General features: G+C 36.9%; 1 protein-coding gene across 7 annotated transcripts in view; it reads left to right on the top strand.

Moving 5' to 3' along the window:
* MED12L (mediator complex subunit 12L) overlaps nucleotides 1-21,850 on the top strand; it is a 323,177-nt gene that overhangs the window by 288,878 nt on the left and 12,449 nt on the right. For 4 of the 7 annotated variants that reach the window (XR_012014723.1, XM_072792271.1, XM_072792270.1 and 1 more), the window contains 5 exons: nucleotides 1,802-1,852; nucleotides 7,538-7,627; nucleotides 9,986-10,215; nucleotides 12,929-13,085; nucleotides 16,014-16,100. Coding sequence is in view for 6 of the 7 variants with exons in the window: in XM_072792271.1 (XP_072648372.1) it covers nucleotides 1,802-1,852; nucleotides 7,538-7,627; nucleotides 9,986-10,215; nucleotides 12,929-13,085; nucleotides 16,014-16,100 (615 nt within the window). In the remaining variant the exon portion in view is untranslated. Of the gene's footprint in view, nucleotides 1-1,801; nucleotides 1,853-7,537; nucleotides 7,628-9,985; nucleotides 10,216-12,928; nucleotides 13,086-16,013; nucleotides 16,101-19,065; nucleotides 19,686-21,850 lie in introns of those variants that run through there. The other 3 variants (XM_072792275.1, XM_072792272.1, XM_072792273.1) reach the window with 2 other exon arrangements.

The following is a 21,850-nucleotide window of genomic DNA, read 5'->3' as shown; positions in this document are numbered from 1 at the left end:
ATCGTGGATTTAGTGTTTTCCTTTCTCCCGAATGTTTTTATACTTTTACTACATATTTTTGCAACTATGAACATAAACATAGAGCATTACTTTCAGATCCGAAACGTTACATAATTGTCTCACATGTATTATTGCATTGTTTTGCAACTTTTTATTTTTACCAGTTTTGAATTCTATCTACTTTGCTACATGTAGTTTTATTCATTTGCCGTGTTTGATGCTAGTACATTATGAATATTAGCATAATATTTACCTGTCCTGTTGATCATTTAAGTTATTTCCATTTTTTTTTCCCTTAACAATGCCACAGTAAACCAGTAAACATGTTCCTTCTGCTCATATGAAGAAAAGAGAATATATACTTGGAAATGCTGATTTAACTTCCAAAGTGGTCATGATTCTCAGCAGTAATGAAAGAATATTTTTCTTCCTTCACATCCCCACTAACCCTTGATATTTTCAGATCATGATTTTCTCATTCAGAACAGGTGAAACAGTATTAGGACATTTTAATTTGTATTTCCCAATTACCTGTGAGCTTAGGCATCTTTTATAACTTTATTAGCTATTCAAAGTTTCCCTTCTGCAGTTCCCCTGATAGTATAATTTGAGTGTATTTCACAATGATTTTATTCTTATTTGCTAAAGGTGAGCAGAATAGCCTCATTGAAACACATCTTGAATTTTGACAATTACTTTTAATGCATTCACTCAAACAGTATTATTTAAATACGTGTCAGTAGCAAAAATGAACTTTGGAGAAAACCCCTAAACTAGTAAATATGTCATGAACACTATCATTTTGTTCCTTGGATGGAAACCCATCATGTCCAGGGAAATGAGTGCTTTGCTTATTAATATTTGGCATGTCTCTATCTACTTGAATGATGAGAAAGATGTTTATTTCATTTGCTGAAATTAGGCACCTAATGTCTAGAAAATAACGTACAGCTTAATTTTTAGGAGAGAGGAGAGAGAAGAGTAGGGGGTGGAAAGAGTGGACAAAGATGGTTGTCGGATCCAAATACAAATGTATGGATGCAGTGAATTATATACCTACACCAAAAACAGTGAGAAGAGATATTTTGCTTGGGAAATTTTTTCCTATAATTTTTAGTCCTTAGTATAATAATAAATTTTTTATGACGGTTGATAATCCTTTGCCTTATCTCTATCTATAAAACTCAGTGAGCCGAAAATTTTTAATATCTCATTAGCTTTTTCTAAATCAGATTCCCTGTCAGTTTGTAGACACTGGTGACCTTATAACTATCTGTTGGCCGTTTTGGTTGATTGAATGTGTGGTTAACAGAATGCCCAGTTTTCACCTGCACTTAGGATGGAGCTATCTATCTAATTATATATCCTCCAACAATATATGACCCGCAGACTTGTTCACTTAATGTCTTGTGTGTTTAATGTGCCCCGCATGTCCTGTGCTGTCCTACTGGCGGTAGGCAAGGAGGACTCTGACAGCCTGTTGCTCACAGTGGAGTCCCAACATCCCTTAGGTACAGCAAGTGTCTGTCTGATAGTGCCCCTACTTCTTTTATGTCACCATTTAACTTCTGGGTTCTGCTCTCCTGTTACATGAATATTACCATATATGTCCAGTCTATAGTGATGTCATTTGGTGTATGAATTAATGAAGCCTCTGTAGGGCCTGGGTTTTTCAGTCTTGACTCCCTGAAACATTGTTTTAAAATGAACTATTTCATATGTATTGTGGCTACCTACATCATTAGGCTAAAAAAATCTTATCTGTATTGTCTGCCGTTTTCTTGCTGTCCCCTTTCTGTAGGACTTCTGTAACTCTGCTGTCTCCCTTCTGGAAGACTTTGACAACATAATGGTAACACCCCTGCTGTCATTCCTTTTTCTGTCTTTTTTTTTTTTTTTTTTTTTAAGTAAATTTTTAGAGCATTACTCTTTGAACATCAAAGTGAGAAGCGGGTTATTCTTCTATAGCTGGTAAAACTTATAGTCTTCATTTCACTGTAATTCACTTGGTTTACGTTTGAGACTGTAACACAGAATCATGAATGCATCGACCATGTTCAATATGATGGGATTTATTTCTGAAAGTTTTTCCCTTTGATTGCCTCATGATTTTCATCATTTATGTGTAACGGTATAGAAACCAATGGACATTCATGGCCTGGGCTTGGGAACATACACCAGTTCCTGCACCTTCATCTCAGTTCCAGTTTTGAACCCATTTATTCCTGAGCTCTTGCTTCCCTTTGTGGTAATTTACATCATTAGCAGAGGAACGCATGGCATGCTGATTCATAGGCCAGTGCAAGATAATGCCAACTGTGGTTATGAAATACACCCTTCTCATCACATCCCACTCACTCACTGGCTATTCTGAAATTCTCAACAGAACGCATCATCTCTCTTTTCTTTCCGGGACGGAGAAGATGTTTTTTTTGAGCGTAGGTCTTGTGCATGCATGTCATAAGACTTCACCTCTTTTGCTTTGCCTGGGCTAGCTAAGAATGCATGTTTTGCATTAAATTACTTATAGGTTTCTGTATCAGGTAGCCAACCCACAACATAAACCCAAGAAGCATTAGAATAAAAAAGAGCACACATCTCAGATGTGAATGTAAGTCAACTTGTTTCACTGCCAATTTTAATGGGTAACGTTTTCTGTACATTGGTGAAAATGTCCGTAATTGCGTGTTCAATTTTTGAAAATATTTAGGTTATTAAATACTTGTCATGTAGGCAATTTCTTTAATAGTTATTCAGATAAGAAAAGTTTGGGGACTTCTGAAAATAATCAATTTTTCTATTAATTTTTCTTGACACTTTGTGGTGCACAGAGAGCAGGTGAGGTTTTTATTTAAAAACTTGAATAAAGTTTATCAAATTAAAAAATATTTTGGAGATAGCTTATGTTTGTTGTTGGGCATTTTGTTTAGATAATGTAAATTTGATAAAATAGAATTTGCATCAATCATTGATTTTTTAAAAGAACAAATATTTATCAAACAAGTGTTTAAAGTCATAAGGTTTTTATGCTTTTTATATTCATTCAAATTAATGGAAATGTATGTATATACCTTTGCTGTCCTTTTCACCATTCTTATTTTCCTTTAATTTTCTCCATTATTAAGAATGTAGTAAGTGTTTATATTCTCAACCAGTCATATATTCATCACTTATGGACACGTTATTAAGAATAATTCTGAAAAATTCATTATTGTGTGAGGTGTTTATTTTAGAATGAATCAGTTTGTTTCAGCCATTAATGTTACTGTTAATTGATTCCCAACCAAGTTACATTTTATATAAAAGCATTTTAAAAGAATCAAGCATAGGTGGTCAACTGGACCTCTTATATTTATAGAATTTTCTCTGTGTCTATTACTTGCAATCAAAATATACCAGTATGATGTGATGACAACAGTTTCTGGTTCACACCACGTGTTATTTTAGCCTTGGGCACCATTACTCAGTACCTTCCAAATGAATAGTCACAAATAAAACCCTTTTTGCTAGGTGACTCATATAACATTACCCACTGATTTTTACTGGGGGATTTTTTTTTCCTTAAATCAGCATTATCAGAAACAAAGTCACAAAATCTGGCCACAGTTTTTTAGGGTATGGTTTGCTTCTGTGCTTGAGACACTAAAACACCATTGAAAAGTTACTAAATAGGGATTTCAAAAATTCATTGCTAGTGAACTGAGTGAATAGAAAATCCTGGACCCTGAAATGCTGATTGTCAGGCTGTCAGCTAGTTGGAGGCATAACTAATTCTCTTGTAGAAAGAGATCTTCACATTTTTTTCCAGTTGACTGAGGGGGAGTAATCGCTAAATGAAGAGAACAAGACCCAGAGGAATGAAAATTGAGGATGATTTATCAAGAATTTTAAACTTACTGGATGCATGTATTTCAAATTATGCAAAAGCCCTTTGAATCACCATCTCTTTGGGTTCAGATACTTCACTTGTCTGATTACAGATAAAGTAGTAAGAGAGAATTGTTCTTATGAAGGCCAGGAAAAATGGGTCCGAATTGAATAGCAGTTTCCTAAGTTTTTAGAAAGTGGAAGTTTTAAAAAAAAAATGCAGTGGAGTTATGTTTCCTATATAGAGTCAAGCCCAAAGCAAAGTGCATAGAAACAAACTAGAGAGACCACAAGTAGGAATTTACCTCCGGTAACAATGTAGAGTCTATGTAGTTGCCAAAACTTCCCAGTTAACTGTGGCTTATTCCTTTAGCATGTGTAAGTCAGGTATCTGAGCCATGGGACCTTGAGCAGGGGCACAGACACGTCTTATTTTCTCTTCTAGGCATGTGCTCAAACTCAAATGGCAGCTGGATAGGTACAAATATTTGGTCAAAAACCAGCCTCCTGAGTTATTATCCTTTTGCACACATTAAAAATAAGAAGTTAAGTTACCTTTGATTGTCTCCATTAAGCAGGATAAGGGGGGAAATTCAGCTACTTTGCAGATGTTAATGCAGGTACAAATAACCGTTAGAATGATAGGTGCTAAAAATTAAAATTGTATTTTCAAAACAAAAGAGTATGCTGAAAAATATGGGGCAATTGGAAAGCACTTGGTAAACTATGCTGAAGTATAAATTCCAATTTACTTCTGGAACTCTTGGTTAACATATAAAACCAAATTGAATCTTAGATTTTCTCAATATTTATTGAGTACTTACTATGTGCCAAACACCATGCTCGAAACTGCTTACACATAAATGAAATCTTAGAAAGTTTTCAGAAAATTACAGATAAATGAATTATATGTAATCAAGTTGACCATATGTCCTGATTTGCCAGGTATGGATGGTTCCACTTTGCATCTCTTGTCCTGGCCTGTCCCAGTTTGAATGATACATTATATAGTCTCTTCCAGATTTAATGCAGCAAAACCACTGCCATCATTAAGAAACTTACTAAATCTTAGTCTTTAGTATCCTTGCTTATCCCACATTGTGGTCCTTGGTCAGCATTTATAAAGTCATGTCCCTAAAGAACTTTTCTTATTCATTCTTTATTCAAATAATTCAGCTATTTGTACAAGTTGGTATAATGCGTTTCTAGCATTTTTCTGGGGCAAAAGTAGAGCATTTGAGTTTTGTGGGAGAGACTGTGGTATTTTTCATTCAAAGAAACCTGATGATAAAGCTAGAGCACATGGGGACTACTGGCCAGCTTGGAGTGTTTGATTTTTCCCAGGAAGAAGATTGCATATCTGAATTGCTACCTACTGTACTTAAGTAGTAAGTCAGGAAAAATTGGTGGTAGGAGGAAACATAGTATGTTTATAAATAAAAAGTTTACCTTTAAACAAAAACGATTGACAGAGAATGCATGAATATTACAGTGTAAAAACTATATTTGAGATTTCTTAACCCTTTCTCTGTTTCTTTGAAAGTTAGTTTTTCTTTACATGTTAATTTTGTAAATTTCTTTTTATGGAGAGTACTTTTAAATTCATATTTCTTATTTCTCAAATGTCCATGGTCTCAACTTTTACTTGGCAATAAGAGTGTTGCCCCGTAACTCAGATATTTACCTTATTAGTATTCTAGTTTTCTCCATGTGTAAGTCATGGTTCCTTTCATAGGATGCTTCAGTAAGCAAAGGAAGAGTGACGAGTTTGAAAAGATCTGTCTTTCTGCACCCATGTGCAGCTGTCACATACACATCTTGTTTCCCTCTAAGACAAAACACAGTGTGAGAATTGTAAACTACTTATGGATCTCAAGGATTTTAACTCACATATAAATAAATCATTTTTCTTTCTTTCTGTAAAAATGATAATATGCAAATATTTGTCCCCACAAAAAAGCGATACGCTATGTTTCAGAGACCACTGATTGAGGAGTGGCATTTTAAGATGTGATTGACCTAAGGACTCCTTGGCAGTGTTTGGAAGAACAAAAGCCTTTCAAATATTCTGGGGGAAATAGTTGTAGTTTCCGGATGGCCACACTGCCATGGAGTGAGTTCTCATGGAAGGAGTTGGGGCTCTTTTCCTTAGACCCAAGTAAATACAGACATAATTGCACTTAGGTTAATCAGCTAAAGGCTGAGAGTATCTTTATGATACCCTATTGTGGAAATTTGGATTCTTGTTGAAGCTATTATATGCACTCTCAGAAACTTGCATTTGGCCCATGTTTGGATGGACAGTCACCTTAAGAAATGCACTCAACTGATTTTATATGAAGATCAGAGAAAGGATTTTACTATATAATGTATACATTTGGTCTCGGTATTTCAGTAACAAGTCTTACTAGAGATTCCTCTCTCCATTTTTTATTAGAGTGAGTTTTAGAGGCTGTATGCCACTAAAGGATAAGCACTACACGAGGATTTAAATATTTCCATTTTTAATATTACATATGGAGACATCTTGTCATAACGGCAAGAAACCCTGGCTAAGTTCAGATAATGGCTTTGCCAGGTCTAGCTCAGTGAGCTTGCTAAGCAGCTTAAGCTCGTTAAGCCTGGCTTTTCTCTGAAGAAAAATGAGTAGGGCTGATCCTCCCTGTTTGCAGAGTTCTTGTGAGAAAATGGGAGTAAGAACAAGAAGCCCAATCTCTGGTGTAGAATAGATATTTAATAATTGTTGTGTTCACCCTTTAAAATTAATTGTTTTCTCTCTGTTAGAAAAGTCTACACTACTTTTCAAGCACATTAAATGCTTTTATATAATTTAACACTTTTGAAAAACGAGGACATCTATTCTATAAAACAATAGTAAAATATTTTGGAATAAGCCCCATTCTTTATAATTACTAAGTCCTATAAAAGACCAGGGATGGTTGGAAGCTGGACCTCTTTTTGTGATGATTATCACAAGCTTCCATGAAATAGCTTCTGGCACCATAACATAAAACACATACAGCTGCTCTTATGTATTTTTCAAAGGGCAACACATGCATTAAACGAAGACTTGGTGAGCAGATTTTAATTGGTTTATTTTGTACTTCATTAGAAGTATATTTGTTATTAATGTAAATTTTTATCGATTGTATTCTAATTGAAGATTAGTCATGGGAGATACCAAATTCATCTCTTGACTACATGATTAAATAGATAATTTTAGGTCACTATGAAGAAACTTCATTAAAAAGTCATGAAATTTGTATATACTACATATTCTCTTTCTTTTATGGGAACAGAATGGTACAGCTCTGTGCTTTCAGATTTCACCCTTAGAGACTTATTGAGCCTTTCAGTCTAGAGGGGCATTTCTATGCAGGGAAAGCTATCTCAGAGCCTCTCTCATAAGTAGACCACTGATTATTTTGGTTTGTATTTATGTCTGTGTTATTGTTGGAAACATCTATAGTCTTTGGGAGAAATAAGGTTAATAGTCTCTACACACATAGAAAATTGATGAGAAGTTATACTTAATGCAGTTTGGAAATCTCCAAGGTGTGTAAATCATCTAATAAGATTTAGTGTCATGGGTCATCCGGGTAATTAGCCAGGAGTGCAAATCAAGTTCTTGCTGTTATGATCAAGAGTCCACTTTGGCTTTGTTTTCCAGGGGCCACCAGGGGACCAGGCTGCTCTCTTTGCTGCACAAGCTCGGCCCTCCCCTCAGCTCCCCCAGTATCCAGGGCTGCAGCAAGCACAGGTACCTGCATTTGCTTTGCTTTGTAGATGCTACTGGGTTTTTGTTGTTGTTTTAAGATGTTAATTATTTATTCATGAGTGATGCACAGAGAGAGCCAGAGACACAGGCAGAGGGAGAAGCAGGCTCCCTGCAGGGAGCCCCCTGTAGAACTGGATTCCCAGGACCCTGGGATCACAACGTGAGCCAAAGGGGCAGAAGTTCAACCACGGAACCACCCAGGTGCCTCCCCCGCCCCCCCCCTTTTTTTTTTTTGCTGCTGGATTTTTAATGTTCCTTAATTAAAGCGGGCAACTAATTAAATGGGATATTTGCTCCTTATGGGGTCTAGAACATACTCAGTACTTCTACTTATAGATTATAATTGACATCTCAAAAAAAGCATTACCGATGATGAACAAGCCTTAAGATTCACTAATTTAAAGAGCATAAAACATTTCAGAAAGCTCTTGAATTAAAAATACAAATAACCTCTCTACTGATGATGATGGTAGGTATTGAAATGCTTCACAGTCCCAGAGTACTTGTTATAATGAATAACAATGTAATTCATGATCGAACTTATCATATTAAAAGATAGGATTGAAGAGGAATCATGCTAGAAAAAGAAGGTAATTGGCCTTGGAATCCGACCATGTCTCAATTCCTGGAATTTACTAGCTGTGTAACATTGCGTGAGTTATTCTGTGTCTTGGTTTCCTTCTTTGTAAAATAGAGATGAGCAATGTGAGGACGGAAGACATCCTGTGGAGCCAGCATCATGCATCATGCCAGACCCGTAGTAGCCGCTCTGCAAATGATAGACTTGCCTTAATATAAAGCAACTCTTGAGCTGTTTTTTCTAATGATTTTGTTGTTTCTGCATCTTTATACTTTTACTCTGTCCCTCTCATAACGAGGAGCACAGAGATGGTGGCAAGAGTGCTAGAGGGCCTAACAGTTTGCACCGTGCCCACAGCTAAAAGGCAATCTGCAACTGGCTCTCACAGGCACTGAGCCCCACAGCTGGATCCACGCATGCTGCTGGCTGGAAGTTTATTATGCGTTACTCTGGCTTCCAAGTCAGAGCCATTAAACCACCTTAGAATGTGGTTCTTTGCGGATTGAAGAGCAGGCCTCTTCTATTTAAATCAGTATTCCATTCTATAAGTTGCAGATAGTCACTCAGCAGAACTTCAGGTTTTTCATTTACATTAGGTGTCAGGATTTAGGGGGAATAGGCAGTCATATTAATATTGAATAGAAAAATTAAATAATCAAGAGTATTGGTAGAGTGCTGAAAAGGGCTATAGTCCAACCAGGACTAGAGGGTATCAAATAGTCCCCAGTTACACCCTTACTTTCCAGTTAAGGTATTATTTTTTGGTGTGGTGGGGCTTTTTTTGTTTTGTTGGTGTGAGTTGTTTTTTTCTTTCTTTTTTCTTTTTTAAATAACTGGTTAGTTACTACAGACAAATTCATCAGATCCAAAGTGTAGGTGTAGTCATATATCCGGAAAGTATACTCCATCATTTTGATTTACAATGGACATAGGTAGCTTTTCTTTCTAATTTTGGAAATGACATTAATGGTGCTTTGGATCTGTTGAACATCGATGTCATCTGTGCACTTGAGGTATAGATGCTTGCCTGATTATTTCTATACAGAAACCTGTCTTTCCTTCCCTCAAAGTACTCAACTTATTCTAAAACTGATCCCTTAACCAAATGAGGATTCATGGTTGTTTGTTTCTTTGTTTATTTTAATATATTAAGGGAGAGTGAACGAGTGGGAGGGGCAAAGGGGGGAGAGGGAGAGAGAATCCCAAGCAGACTCCATGCTGAGTGGGGAGCCCATTGCAGGGCTCAGTCTCACAACCCTGAGATGGTGACCTGAGCTGAAATCAAGAGTTGAATGCTTGGGACCCCTGGGTGGGTCAGCCGTTGAGCACCTACCTTTGCTCAGGGTGATCCTGGGATCTAGGATTGATTCCCACATCAGGCTCCCTGCAGGGAGCCTGCTTTTTCCTCTGCCTGTGTCTCTGCCTGCCCACCCACCCCCCTCATGAATAAATAAATAAAATCTTAAAAAAAAAAAAAAAGAATTGGGTGCTCAATTGACTGTGCCATGCAGGTGCCCCATGTTTTTTTTTTAAATGGAAATTTCTGATGCATCCTTATCTAGATAGTTCATCCTTATCTAGATAGCTTTCCCACTAGCCTTTTGCCTCCAGAATAGTCCTCCTCCTATGTTGACTTTTAAGAACCTCAGGGAACCGTGACTTTCAGGGAGCACCTCCTGGCTTTGTTTTTGCCCCATATAGCTTAGTGATAGCAAAGTTGGTGGTAAATTGAAACATTGACTTCTTGTGCCCTCCTGCAGACCATGCCCCAGGGCTATACGATGTATGGAACGCAGATGCCTTTGCAGCAGACCCCACAGCAGCAGGCTGGTGGCGTGGTCTTGTCTCCTAACTATAACTCCAGAACCTATCCAGCCACACATTCCAACCCGGCGCTAATGGAAAGACTCAGACAGATGCAGCAGCAGCCCAATGGCTATGTTCAGCAGCAGGCATCGCCATACCTGCAGCCCCTGACTGGCTCTCAGAGGTGATACATGTGGAAATAATGATTGCAATAGTAGACGCTCAAAGCCTTGTCTTTGTTCTGCATTGTCTAGGGCATGGTGCTTTATAATCACTTTTATGAGCTTGCATATTTGCATATAATTTGCATTGTGTCATCTCATTTTTAGTAGCATCCAGATAGGGGATCAAAATAAGCAATGTCCTATCTTGTTTATTTCATTTAAGGCTCCTGTAATTAAACTCACATCTGCCATAGTATGAGTGCAATATTTTAGATGCAGTATGTTAGCTCCAGTGTTTTCCGCTCTTTTAAAAAGATTTTTGGCTAAAAATATCTTAATATGAAAAAATTACTGGTTACTGTTAGCAATGTCTTACTAGAATATTTGGACTGGAGCCATAAAGTCTGTCATCGTTAATACTCAGTGTGCGTGGTGCACATAAGAGTTTTGCTGTATTTTAGTTTCCACCTTTTCTGCTTTCAGGTATGGTTGGCAAAAGAGGATCATCAAACATTCTTTTTCAGTTCTTGCTGTAATTGAATCTCATAGACATGATGTATGGTAACCACCAGGCACATGTGTCTACTTAAATTAGAGATTAATCAAGATTAAATTAAAAATTGCGTTTGTCAGTCACACTAGCCACATTTTGAGTGTTTAGTAACCATGTGCAGCCAAGCAGAGCCCACTTTGAAGATGTGGGACCCGTGCAGTCACACAGTATCCTGTGTTTAGAAGGCTTGTGTGCTTAATTTAATGATATGCTGTTGCCACCTTGAAAATCCTACTAGTTTTTGGTCAAGGAGCCTTGCATTTTTGTTTCATACTGGGATCCAGAAATGATATAGCTGGTCCTGGAGGCCAGTAGCTATCTTAATGGACAGCACAGCTGTAGAACATTTTAGGCATTGTAGAAACTTCTGTTGGATAGCATAGGTCTAAAAGAACTAACTTTCATGCAAAATTTTTAACTATAGCAGACAGCAGCTTAGCTTCCATGTGTTGGCAGTCAGTTGTTGACTGCCTGGCAGGTTGGGATGGTTGATGGTAGCACATTTGGGAAAATAAATAAATTTGGAGAAACATGCATTGTATTATTATTCTAAGTGGAGCATAGCATATTGAACTTGAACTTCAGAGCTCAACAGTTGTGGTGTTAAATCCCACCTGTGCTCTTTCCTGGCTAACTTTGGGAAGTCACTTCTAGCTCTCTGTTTTCTCATTTTTAAAATAGGAATAACAAAATGCAAATCAAAACCACAATGAGCTATCCCAGAATGGCTAATATCAAAAAGACAAGAAACAACAAGTGTTGGCAAGGAGGTAGGGAAAAAGGGAACACTTGTGGCCTGGTGGTAGTGATGTAAATTGGTGCAGCTGCTATGGAAAACAGTGTGGAGCTTCAAAAGAAAGAAAGAAAGAAAGAGAGAGAGAGAGAGAGAGAGAGAGGAAGGAAGGAAGGAAGGAAGGAAGGAAGGAAAAGAAAGAAAGAAAAGAAAAGAAAAGAAAAGAAAAGAAAAGAAAAGAAAAGAAAAAAAGAAAAAAAAAAGAAAAGAAAGAAATACCGTACCATCCAGTAATTCCACTTCCACTACTGGGTATTCCAAAGAAAACAGAAACACTAATTCAAAGTCACCCCTATGTCTATTGCAGCATTATTTACAATAGCCAAGCTATGGTAGCAGCCCAAGTGTCCATCAAAAGATGAATGGATGATAGAAAAAGAAGATGCCCTTAATATATAGAATGGGTATTACTCAGCCATAAAAAGAATGATTTCTCACCATTCATGACCATGCGGACAGAGCTAGAAAGTATAACGCTAATTGAAGTAAGGCAGTCAGAGAAAGATACCATAAGATTCCACTTAAGATGTGGACTCTAAGAAAACAAATAAAAGGCAGAAACATACTAAGACCTACAGAGAACAAACTGGTGGTTGCCAAAGGGAAAAGAACAAAGAGAAGGGCAAAATAAGTGAGGGGATTGTGAGGTACAGATTTCTAGTTATAAAATAAGTTAGAGGGATGAAAATGTGTAGCATAGGGGGTATAGTCAGGACTATTGGGATAACCTTGCAGGGTATACATGGTAGCTCCCCTTCCGTGGTGAGCATTTCATAATGGATTGCTGAATCTCACCCACTCATGTTTAACTGCAGGCCATGCAATGTGAATGCAGAATTTCTTATATGTGTTTGAAAAAAAAAAATTGAGCTGTTTCTCATTTCTAAATCACTGTCCAAAATATAAATGTTGACTATCTTTCAATTAAAAGTCTTAAATAAATAAAATGGGGATAATAAAACTGCCGACCTCAGAGGATTCCCATGGGGAGTAAATGAAATAATACTTTTCAGACTCTTATTAAAACTGTTCCTTCTCCAGAATAAATGCTCAAGTAGTGTCACTTATTGTTTAAAAACTACTAAAATATTTTTTAAAAGTAATTTAAACATGATTGCAATTTTTACCTTGTATTGAGCACGCTTGCTGTCCTTTGTCCAGTGATTCCATCTCTCCCTGGGAACCTAGATTATCTTTAATCACTGGTCTCTATTGCATGTGAATTTTGTACAGCTGAATACTGAACACGGTTTTGGTGTGTGTGTGTGTGTGTGTGTGTGTGTGTGTGTGTATGTATGTATGGACATAATGTGCCTGTGGCACTGATTAAAAATATGCCAGCTTGCCTGGGTGTGAAACCAAGTTGTTATTTTTTTTTTTTTACCAGACTGAATCATCAGTCCCTTCAGCAGAGCCCTCTGGTAGGTGGAGGAATCGATGCGGTGCTGACTTCCACGCATCCCAGCCTTCCGTCGGTGCCCCTGCCTCAGGACCCGATGAGACCTAGGCAGCCGCAGGTTCGACAGCAGCAGAGGCTCCTCCAGGTCTGTGGCTGGGGGTGAGGGCAGCGCAGGAGGGGGGGTCTCAGCAGTCCTAAGAAATAAGAGGCACTCAGGCTTTCATTACCAAGTTCTCAGGAACCCCCAGCATGGGTGACACTAGGAGTTCAGCCGGTGAAATTTAGTTCTGACTTGGCCAGAGTCGTCTTTCTCGGTGCTTTTCCCAGGTCATGGGCAGGAGGGTGCATTATGCAGAATATCTTTCCCCTTTGACAGAGGTTCGAGAGAGGGTAACTGGCTGCCTTTATCTTAATAGTGTAAACGTCAGCTCACCCACTCACTCTTTAACTACAGGCCATGCAATTTGAATGCAAAATTTTTTACATGTGTTTGAAAACAAACAGAAGCAAGATTGAGCTGTCCACAGCTTGTGTCAGATTCCCAGAGAGCTCTGTCTACAACCCAAAACAGTATCTCTGACACTTCTGGTCCCATTTAAGCTGTGAAGTTGGAGTGAGATGGGTGGGATATCTCATAGTGTCTCCATTTATTTGATGTAAATATTTAAGTACCTTAGACAAAGGATTCCTCCTCTGGACACATTTCTACTTCTAACTTACTCACTTAGGGAATATAGGCTATTTATGTTTACCTGTTGGCATTTGTAAAGTTCATTATTAGCAAGTTTGTCCTATGTTATTTGTTTGGATATTGTCTGATAAGTCTGTATGGTGGATTCTTCTCAGCAATTCACCTTGAGATGCACTGTCATTTTATGTGTTACTAAGAAAGAAAGAAACCACCACCCAAAATGGGGAGTCTAGTAGAACTAGGGTACCCAACATACCCTTGGAATGAGTTCAATAAACCTGTCCTGCATAAAGGGACAGTAAACCTTGCAAGGTTGCATGTCTCAACCTTGACCCTGGTTGGAGGGAAGAAAAAATATCTTGTCTCATTATTTGAACCACAAGTTCAAATGGGTTTGAAATCTGAATTCAGTGTGATCCCCAAAATTCTAGTTGACAGTACCTCCAGGATAGGCATAAGCCAACACAAATCCTCCAGAAGAAAAAGTTCTGTAATGATTAAATGTCATTAGTTCTAAGATGTCATTAGTTGCACCTCAACTGTTACCTGTTATATGGTAAAAAAAAAAAAAAAAAAAAAGGTTATATCACAAAATTGATAACATAGTAATTGGTTTAGGGGAAGTGTGGCCTACAAATGCTCAGTCTCACAGTATAATTGTTATCTCCAGCATGGTAAGAACCCCTGTCATCCTTAGTTTTGTCATAAGTAAATGTAAATAATTATAGCACCTACCTCTTAAATGTGTAGTAAGAGTTCAATAAGAAAATATAAGTAAATCACTCATTTGGTAATATTAAGAATAATTATAATGATATTTTCATAAGTAATTTTATCTCAGATTCTGAGGGTATGTTTCAGAACTTTATAGGACCGATATTTATATTTCCCTCTGCTTTAAATTACTCATTTCCAAACCACAGAGGAAAGTTATTACATTAGTTATTTACTACTTCCTGTCTTCTATTGCCTTTTCAAGGCTGTACATTTTGAAAGTGTTTTTTTCCTTTGGTTTGTTTTTTAATATGTACTTGTTTTTCTTTTTTTAATTCCGAGTAGCGTAATATGCCCTTCTGGTAATTTTTTTCATTACCACAAATTCCCTGGAGATAAAGGAAAGGGTTTTGCTTTTGCTTAAGGATTATACTTACTCCACTTGATGGGATGAGTACTGGATGTTATATGTTGGCAAATTGAGTTCAGATAAAATATTAGAAAGACCAAAAACAAGAACAACAACAAAAAAGAAAATCTAAACCATAAAAAAAAAAAAAAAGGATTATACTTACTCTTTTCTTTGTGATTGACTACAACCATAAAGGAACAAATTGATAATTACGAAGTTAGGTTGATTTTTCTTAGAAGAATTCACAGAAAACCAAATGAAGAATTGGCTTTATATTGCGATCCTTATGGTTCTGGTCCCACTTGCATTGGCCCAGTTGGGAAGGACCCTGCCCAGACCTCTTGCTAGAATTCCATATTCATGAGTATTGGCACCTGTGGGAAATACCATCTGGTAATAGCTATTTATTACCTTGCCCTAAACAAGACAAATAATTTGGGGGGATAGTATGCAAACCAGGTTGGAAATGCAGAAGATAAAAAGAAGTCTGGCATTGTCATCATCCAGAGGAAGTCCGTGGGTGGAGGAAATGTTGAAGGTCACTGAGACCAACCACCTATTAATATTTTCCTCTCCTCTTCGTCCCACATAGTGGATGAGTAGTTTGTATTTCTTCTGTGACTTGGAAGTGTTTACTAAGGGCTCTTTATTTAAGCCAACTGGGTCACTGACATAATTTGTTTTTATGCTGGTAATTTTTGCCAGAACTTCTCACATACAGGTCTTACTTAAAAAAAAAAAAAAAAATTCTGATCTTCAAGAATTACTCCTCTTCTTCTCCCTGTTTTGCTTTCTTTAAGAAATCTACATTGTTCTTTAAAAAAAATTAATCTTCAGGAGTTCTTCCAGATGCCTTAGGGGCTAAAAAGGTAATTACTTCGTAGTCCTTTTCCAACCTGCTGGTATAAAAGATAGGATAAATTAGATGCAAGAGCAAATAACACGAAAGGTGTTAAAAACACTAAGTATAAAAAGATGTCCCAGGACACCAGAGGGTAATATGGACAGTGAACACTGTGACTATGGAAGGAAGAGCTCCTTGGGGTTGTGTGGTCCAAGAAGCCTACAAGGGGACGAGATTTAGGTCCTACCTTGAAAGAAAGATGAATAATGTTTGTCAAGACAAAGATGCAGGAGGTAACTGTTTATCATTTTTGTTCATCAAGGTAATTAGATGCAAGGTATATAGGGGGAGGGAGGAGACTGAGCTGTATTACCCCCTCTGTTTGAGTGTCTAATCCTTTTTTTCCTTGCAGATGCAGCAGCCCCCCCAGCCCCAGCAGACCCCGCAGCCCCAGAGTCAGACCCTTGGTCTCCAAGCGATGCAGCCACAGCAGCCTTTGGTAAGGCCTGGTGTTTGGGAACCAAACATGTGGGGTTCTTCTTTAAAGACAGGTTGGATTTTTCATCCCATAAGATCATTTGTTAAGAATCGAAGTAGCTTAAATATGCCATCACAAATTTTCCCTAGAACTTGTATCAGAGTAGTATATTTGTTTTCACAGGAAGATATAAATAAATATTTGGGGTTAAGTAGTTACATCATTTTTCCTCTTCAGACTTTTTTTCCAGACTTTTTCATGGCCTAAAATATTTATGTTGAGACGCTGCTTTTCTTCTAAACGTTAAAGTGATAATTTACCTTATCTTTTACAAGATTATCTTTGTGTTTTCACTATAATTTCAAAAAAGCATGAGTGTGCTTTCTAAATATTATCTTTACTGCTATAAAAGAAACTCTGACTTCAGCCAGTTATTTTCCATAAGAATTTTCATGTAATTAATATAGTCCTGTAATTCTTTAGCTTTGGAAGTCAGATTTTGAAAATGTGAAATGCATAGCATCAGTGTTTCCTGAAACCTCAGTAGTTTACACATCCTTTATTTTTGCAACTGCCATATTATTTACTTAAGCATTTTTCTTTAAATTGCCTTGTTTTCTGTTTACTTAAATAAGTATGTCCTAAAAGGAATTTGTATTACTACCATCAATGGTCACATCACCTGCCACATATTGGAAATATCTGTAAAGATAAATATTTATTCCAAAGGTTAACTGAACAACATGAGTTGTGTAGAGTGAGTCCTACCTAACGTGAGCTAGCTTACTACTGCACTTTAGGAAACTCTGGTATAGACTCTTTTTAGGATAGGATTATAAAGATTGAATGGTTTTCCCACTTTTGCACTAAAGAAAGAAGGACAGAGCCAGGGCTGTAGTAGGAGACATCAGATCAGGAGAGCTAGGTGATAAAGAGTGTAGTGGCCAAATAGACTGACGATCGCGTATCAGCGACTGGAATAGGACACCTTAGGGCATTTTACAAGCCTTGGCTAGTTTGAGCCCCATTTTTAAGGAAATTCTTCTTTATCATGAATCTTGTTTTTCTAGCTCCGATTCTTTTTTTTTTTTCCTTTTTTTTTTTTTTTTTTTTTTTTTTAGGATTTTATTTATTTATTCATGAGAGACACAGAAAGAGAGGCAGAGACACAGGCAGAGGGAGAAGCAGGCTCCATGCAGGGAGCCCGATATGGGAATCTGGGATCACATACACCCTGAGCCAAAGGTAGACGCTCAACCGCTGAGCCACCCAGGCATTCCCCACCCCCTTTTTAAATATATCTGTGACATTTATTGCAATCTATCTTAAAAATCCTTTCTCAAGTAGAGGCAGTATAGGAGCATCCACAGGCAGCCTACATTCTTCATCATCAGAGGTGTATTAGCAGGGATTGGCTGACTTACAAATGTTGTAGAAGGGTCTCCTTGGGATGGGTTCTGCTACTTCTCCCTAGCGTCTCACCCAAGAGCAAGATGTAGCTCAAGCTAACAGAAGAATTAAAGAATAATACAAAGAATTATCATAATTTCTCTTTCTAAATTCACTAAAATATTTTGTCACATTTGCTTTATTATTCTTTCTACACACACACACACACACACACACACACACGTACATATGAGTAAGTTGCAGACTCATGCCTCTTTAGTCCAAATACTTCACTGTGGTCTTTTAGGAACAAGGGTACTTTCTTACAAAAACTTGGTGCAATCATTAAAATCAGTTAATCTGATGTGAATACAATACTGCAATCTATACATCTTTTGCAAATGGTACCAATTGCACCAGTAATTTTCCTTTTTGCAGTTTTTTTTTTTTTTTTTTTTTTCTGGTCTAGGATCACACTTTGCTTTCATGTCTTTTTACTTAGCTTTAATCTGGAACAATTCTGCAGCCCCTTTTTGTCTTTGTTTTTTTTTGTTTTTGTTTTTTCATGACAGTGACATTTTGAGGTTTGTAGAATTTTTAGAGTGTAACTCAGTTTTTGATTTGTCTGATGTTTCCTCATTATTAGATTCAGATCATGCACTTCCGGCAGGAGTATCACAGAGGTGATGTATCTTTCTCAGGTATCACATTAGGATATACATTATTGGTGTCATTACATCAGTCTTTTTCTTGAGGTGTTATGGTAGATATCTCCACCGTGAGCGTATTGATTTTTCTTTTGTAGCTAATAAATAATTTATGGGGATAGCTTGATACAATCTAAGTGTTCTTTTACTCATGGGCCTGTACTCGCTAGTGTTAGCCTTTGTTAAATTAATCTTGCTCCAATTCAGTTTTGCTATGCTGGTGGAGAAATAATGATTAACTAGCTCCAGTATTTTTTTAACAGTTGGTATTCTATTTAAGGAAGATCTTTCCCTTCTTTCCCTATTTGTCTATCTATGTCTCCCTAAGTTGTATTTTATATATGAAGGCTACCATTTGACTCTTTTTAAATTTAATTTAATTTAATTTAATTTAATTTAATTTAATTTAATTTAATTTAATTTAATGTAATGTAATGTAATTTAATTTAATTTATAATGTTATTTTATTTTATTTATTTTATTTTATTTATTTTATTTATTTTATATTTTATTTGGAGAAAGAGAGAGACACACACATACACACAGGTGGAGGGGAAGCGGGGGAGAGAGGATCTTAAGCAGGCTCCATGCCCAGTGTGGAGCCTGACATGGGCTCGATTTCACAACTCTGAGATCATGATCTCAGCAGAAGTCAAGAGTCGGTTGCTTAACTGACTGAGAAAGGCACCCCATTGACTCTTATATTTAAAACATTCAGCTACTAGGGTTGAGTTTAGATTCTTTCTCCCACTTCATCCGGTATTCCACAGTCACATTAGGCATCTACTAGGTCACATTAGCCAATTTAGAGATTCACTTTCCACCCCATAGGTTACTCTGTCAGCTAGTAAAAAAGCTTAAAGTAGTCCTGTTCTTTTGTTTCTTTATAGAAGAAAACATTCCGGAGATATTTTGACAGAAAACCAAGAAATGAATGATAACGTATCTGCAGATGATGTCATGTTGAGTGTTTGGGATATTCGATGTTGACATGGCAAAGTTTTAATTAACCTTTTTTCCTTTCTAATTTAAAACAAAGACTTCTTATGCTATAATGCTCACGTGAGCAGCAGAGGCTCATGTGAAGAACTGGGAAATAACAATAATATACCTTTTCAGAGATCCATGCAAATTCATTAATGAACACTTGATTAATAGTTGTAAGGAACTCATTTATTTAAGAATTGTAACTTCTTTGGTTAGTCATTGCTAATAAGGAAATGACTGCATAGTACCTTGTGTGCCAATAAAGCAAATTTTAAATGTAGAACTGCTTCGGTTCCTTTTAATATATAACAATATTGTATCGCACGTTTTAAGCTGCTTTTTAATCTTTGATTCCTATGTGTAAATAAACATGAAACATGTACATATAATTGGCTCACAAATAATAAAATCTTATAATCTGTATTTTTAAATTTATTTCTATTCAACCACACAGATGCATAACTGCCATCCGCAGACTGTGAATTTACTTTTCAAAAATGTTGACTTTAATTTGTGGTCACATGTCCTTATAAAACAGTTCATAATTTCAACCAAAAACAGGACTCAATGCCTGCAGTTAAGCATCTTTGTCTTTCTCTTTGGCCTTTCATCCACCTATTATTAAATACTATTTTAGTTGGTTTATAATATGACATATAGGAAATACCATAAAATATTAAATGCATAAAATTTTTTTATGCTTAGAGAATTGTGCTATATAAACACAGATGGATATTGATATCAAGTGCCTGAAATGAAATGGTTATTTTGGGTAAGATTTTGAAAAAAAAAAACAACAGTTTTTTTGAAACTATCACAAATTTATAGGGCTGGGGTGGAAATTGTCTTTAAATTTCTTTATTATAATTTGAAGCAGATCAGCTTTTGCACAGTTAAGAATAAGAGACTCTTTCCCCATGTTCCACTAGAATGAAAGCATATCTAATGTAAGAGAATTTTATATCTTTCTATTCACCTAATTAGTTTCATGAATATTTAATAAATTAATTATGTGTAAAGAATTTATGTCAAATGTATTCAATTTTGACCTCTACGACAGTTTTCAAGTTTTTAACGTAGTAGGTTATATTTTACTCACTAGCTTAAAACACATCCTAGGGATTGAGCAGATTAGTCAAAACATGGCCCATGATTTTTTCCCACTGTGTTCATAGTAAAGTAATTTCAGAGAAACAAAAAATTTCATTACAAGTCTTAATGGATAGTAAAATCCACAGTAGGCTTTCTCAAGCCTTTTTGATTTTCTTTTCAGCTGAAGTCTTTTTTAAAAGCTGTTTTGGAAGCATAATGACTTATTTTTATATCTAGACACTGTGTTTTAATCTAAACAGCCTGTACAAAGGCAGAAATATTGTGTATATCATAGTCTTAGGATAGGCTAGGAAATTTAAAATATTACTTAGAGGAACAGAATTCAGAATTAGAAGTTAAAGACATAGTCAATGATCTTGGAATTTTACATTATTGTGATTAGTTCTTTTTTCAGCATACGTTTATTCAGCGTACTTATATATACTTTTTTAAGCTTATTAACATAATCTACATGTTTGTAATTTTATATAGCTGTGAAGTCAGCTGTTTTCCTCTGCTCTTACTTGCTTAACACCCACCTACTGCTGAATATTGATATTGTTTCCAATTTCACAAATAATGCTGCTGGGATATTTTAATATATATTCTATTCCTTTTTTTTCTTTTCTTACAATAAAAGAAAATAGGAGCACAAGAATAAAGTTATCTCTAATTGTTTATCTTCAGAACAGCAATAGCAGCAGCAAACCTCAGCAATATTAAGAAAAAATTGTCATTCTTATAATTTCTTAAAATTTGATATTGTTTCTTTGCTGGAGACCAAGCAGTGAGCTGGCTGTCAGTGAGAAGTCAGCTCTGACTCATTCAGAGCTCTGACTCACATGCAGTCTCAGGGGAGAAGTGGTAGTGGTTGACGCAGCCACCACCCTCCCTGTGACTTGCCCAGCTGCTATCTGGTGGCATTCACCAGTCAGTTCAGCTAGTGCTTGTTTGTCGTGTACAGTAGAGCCCGGCACTGGGCCAGAGGTCATGAGCACCCTAATGAAGTGCCAAGCATGCTCCCTGCCCCTAGACAGCTTAGAATCCTAGGAAAGCATGGAACAGTGGCATGGCACTTGGGAAGCAGGATAAATACTAGAGAAGCTGAGTGAGTCTGCGAGGGCTCCTGTTGTTGCAAAGCACCCGCACCCTGGGGTGCTTAACCAACAGAAACGTGTTACCTCACAGTTCTGGAGGCTGGGAATCCAAGATCAAGGCGTCAGCAGCAGAGTTGGTTCCTTCCAGGAGCCAGGAGGGAGAGATCCGCTCCAGGCCACTCCCCCTAGCTTCTAGAGGTTTGCTGGTGGTCTTTCCATTCTTCAGCTCATAGAAACAAACATGATCTCTACCTTCATCCTCTCATGAGGTTATGTGTGCTTGGGCCCAGTTTTCAAGGACACCAGTCACATTGGATCAGGTCCTATCTTGATGACTTCATTTTAATTTGATTACTTCTGTAAGGACTCTATCTCCAAATAAGATCAATTTGGAGGTACTGGGGGTTGGGATGCCAACAAAGCTTTTTGGGACAACATAATTCAACCTGTAGCAGCAGAGGTCAGGAAGAGTAGGAGAAGCTCAGGAAGCCTTGTTGGA

This window comes from Canis lupus, chromosome 22 (assembly GCF_048164855.1).
Source record: "Canis lupus baileyi chromosome 22, mCanLup2.hap1, whole genome shotgun sequence".
In the NCBI taxonomy this organism is placed as follows: Eukaryota; Metazoa; Chordata; class Mammalia; order Carnivora; family Canidae; genus Canis; species Canis lupus.
This window is presented reverse-complemented; position numbering and strand designations above follow the sequence as displayed.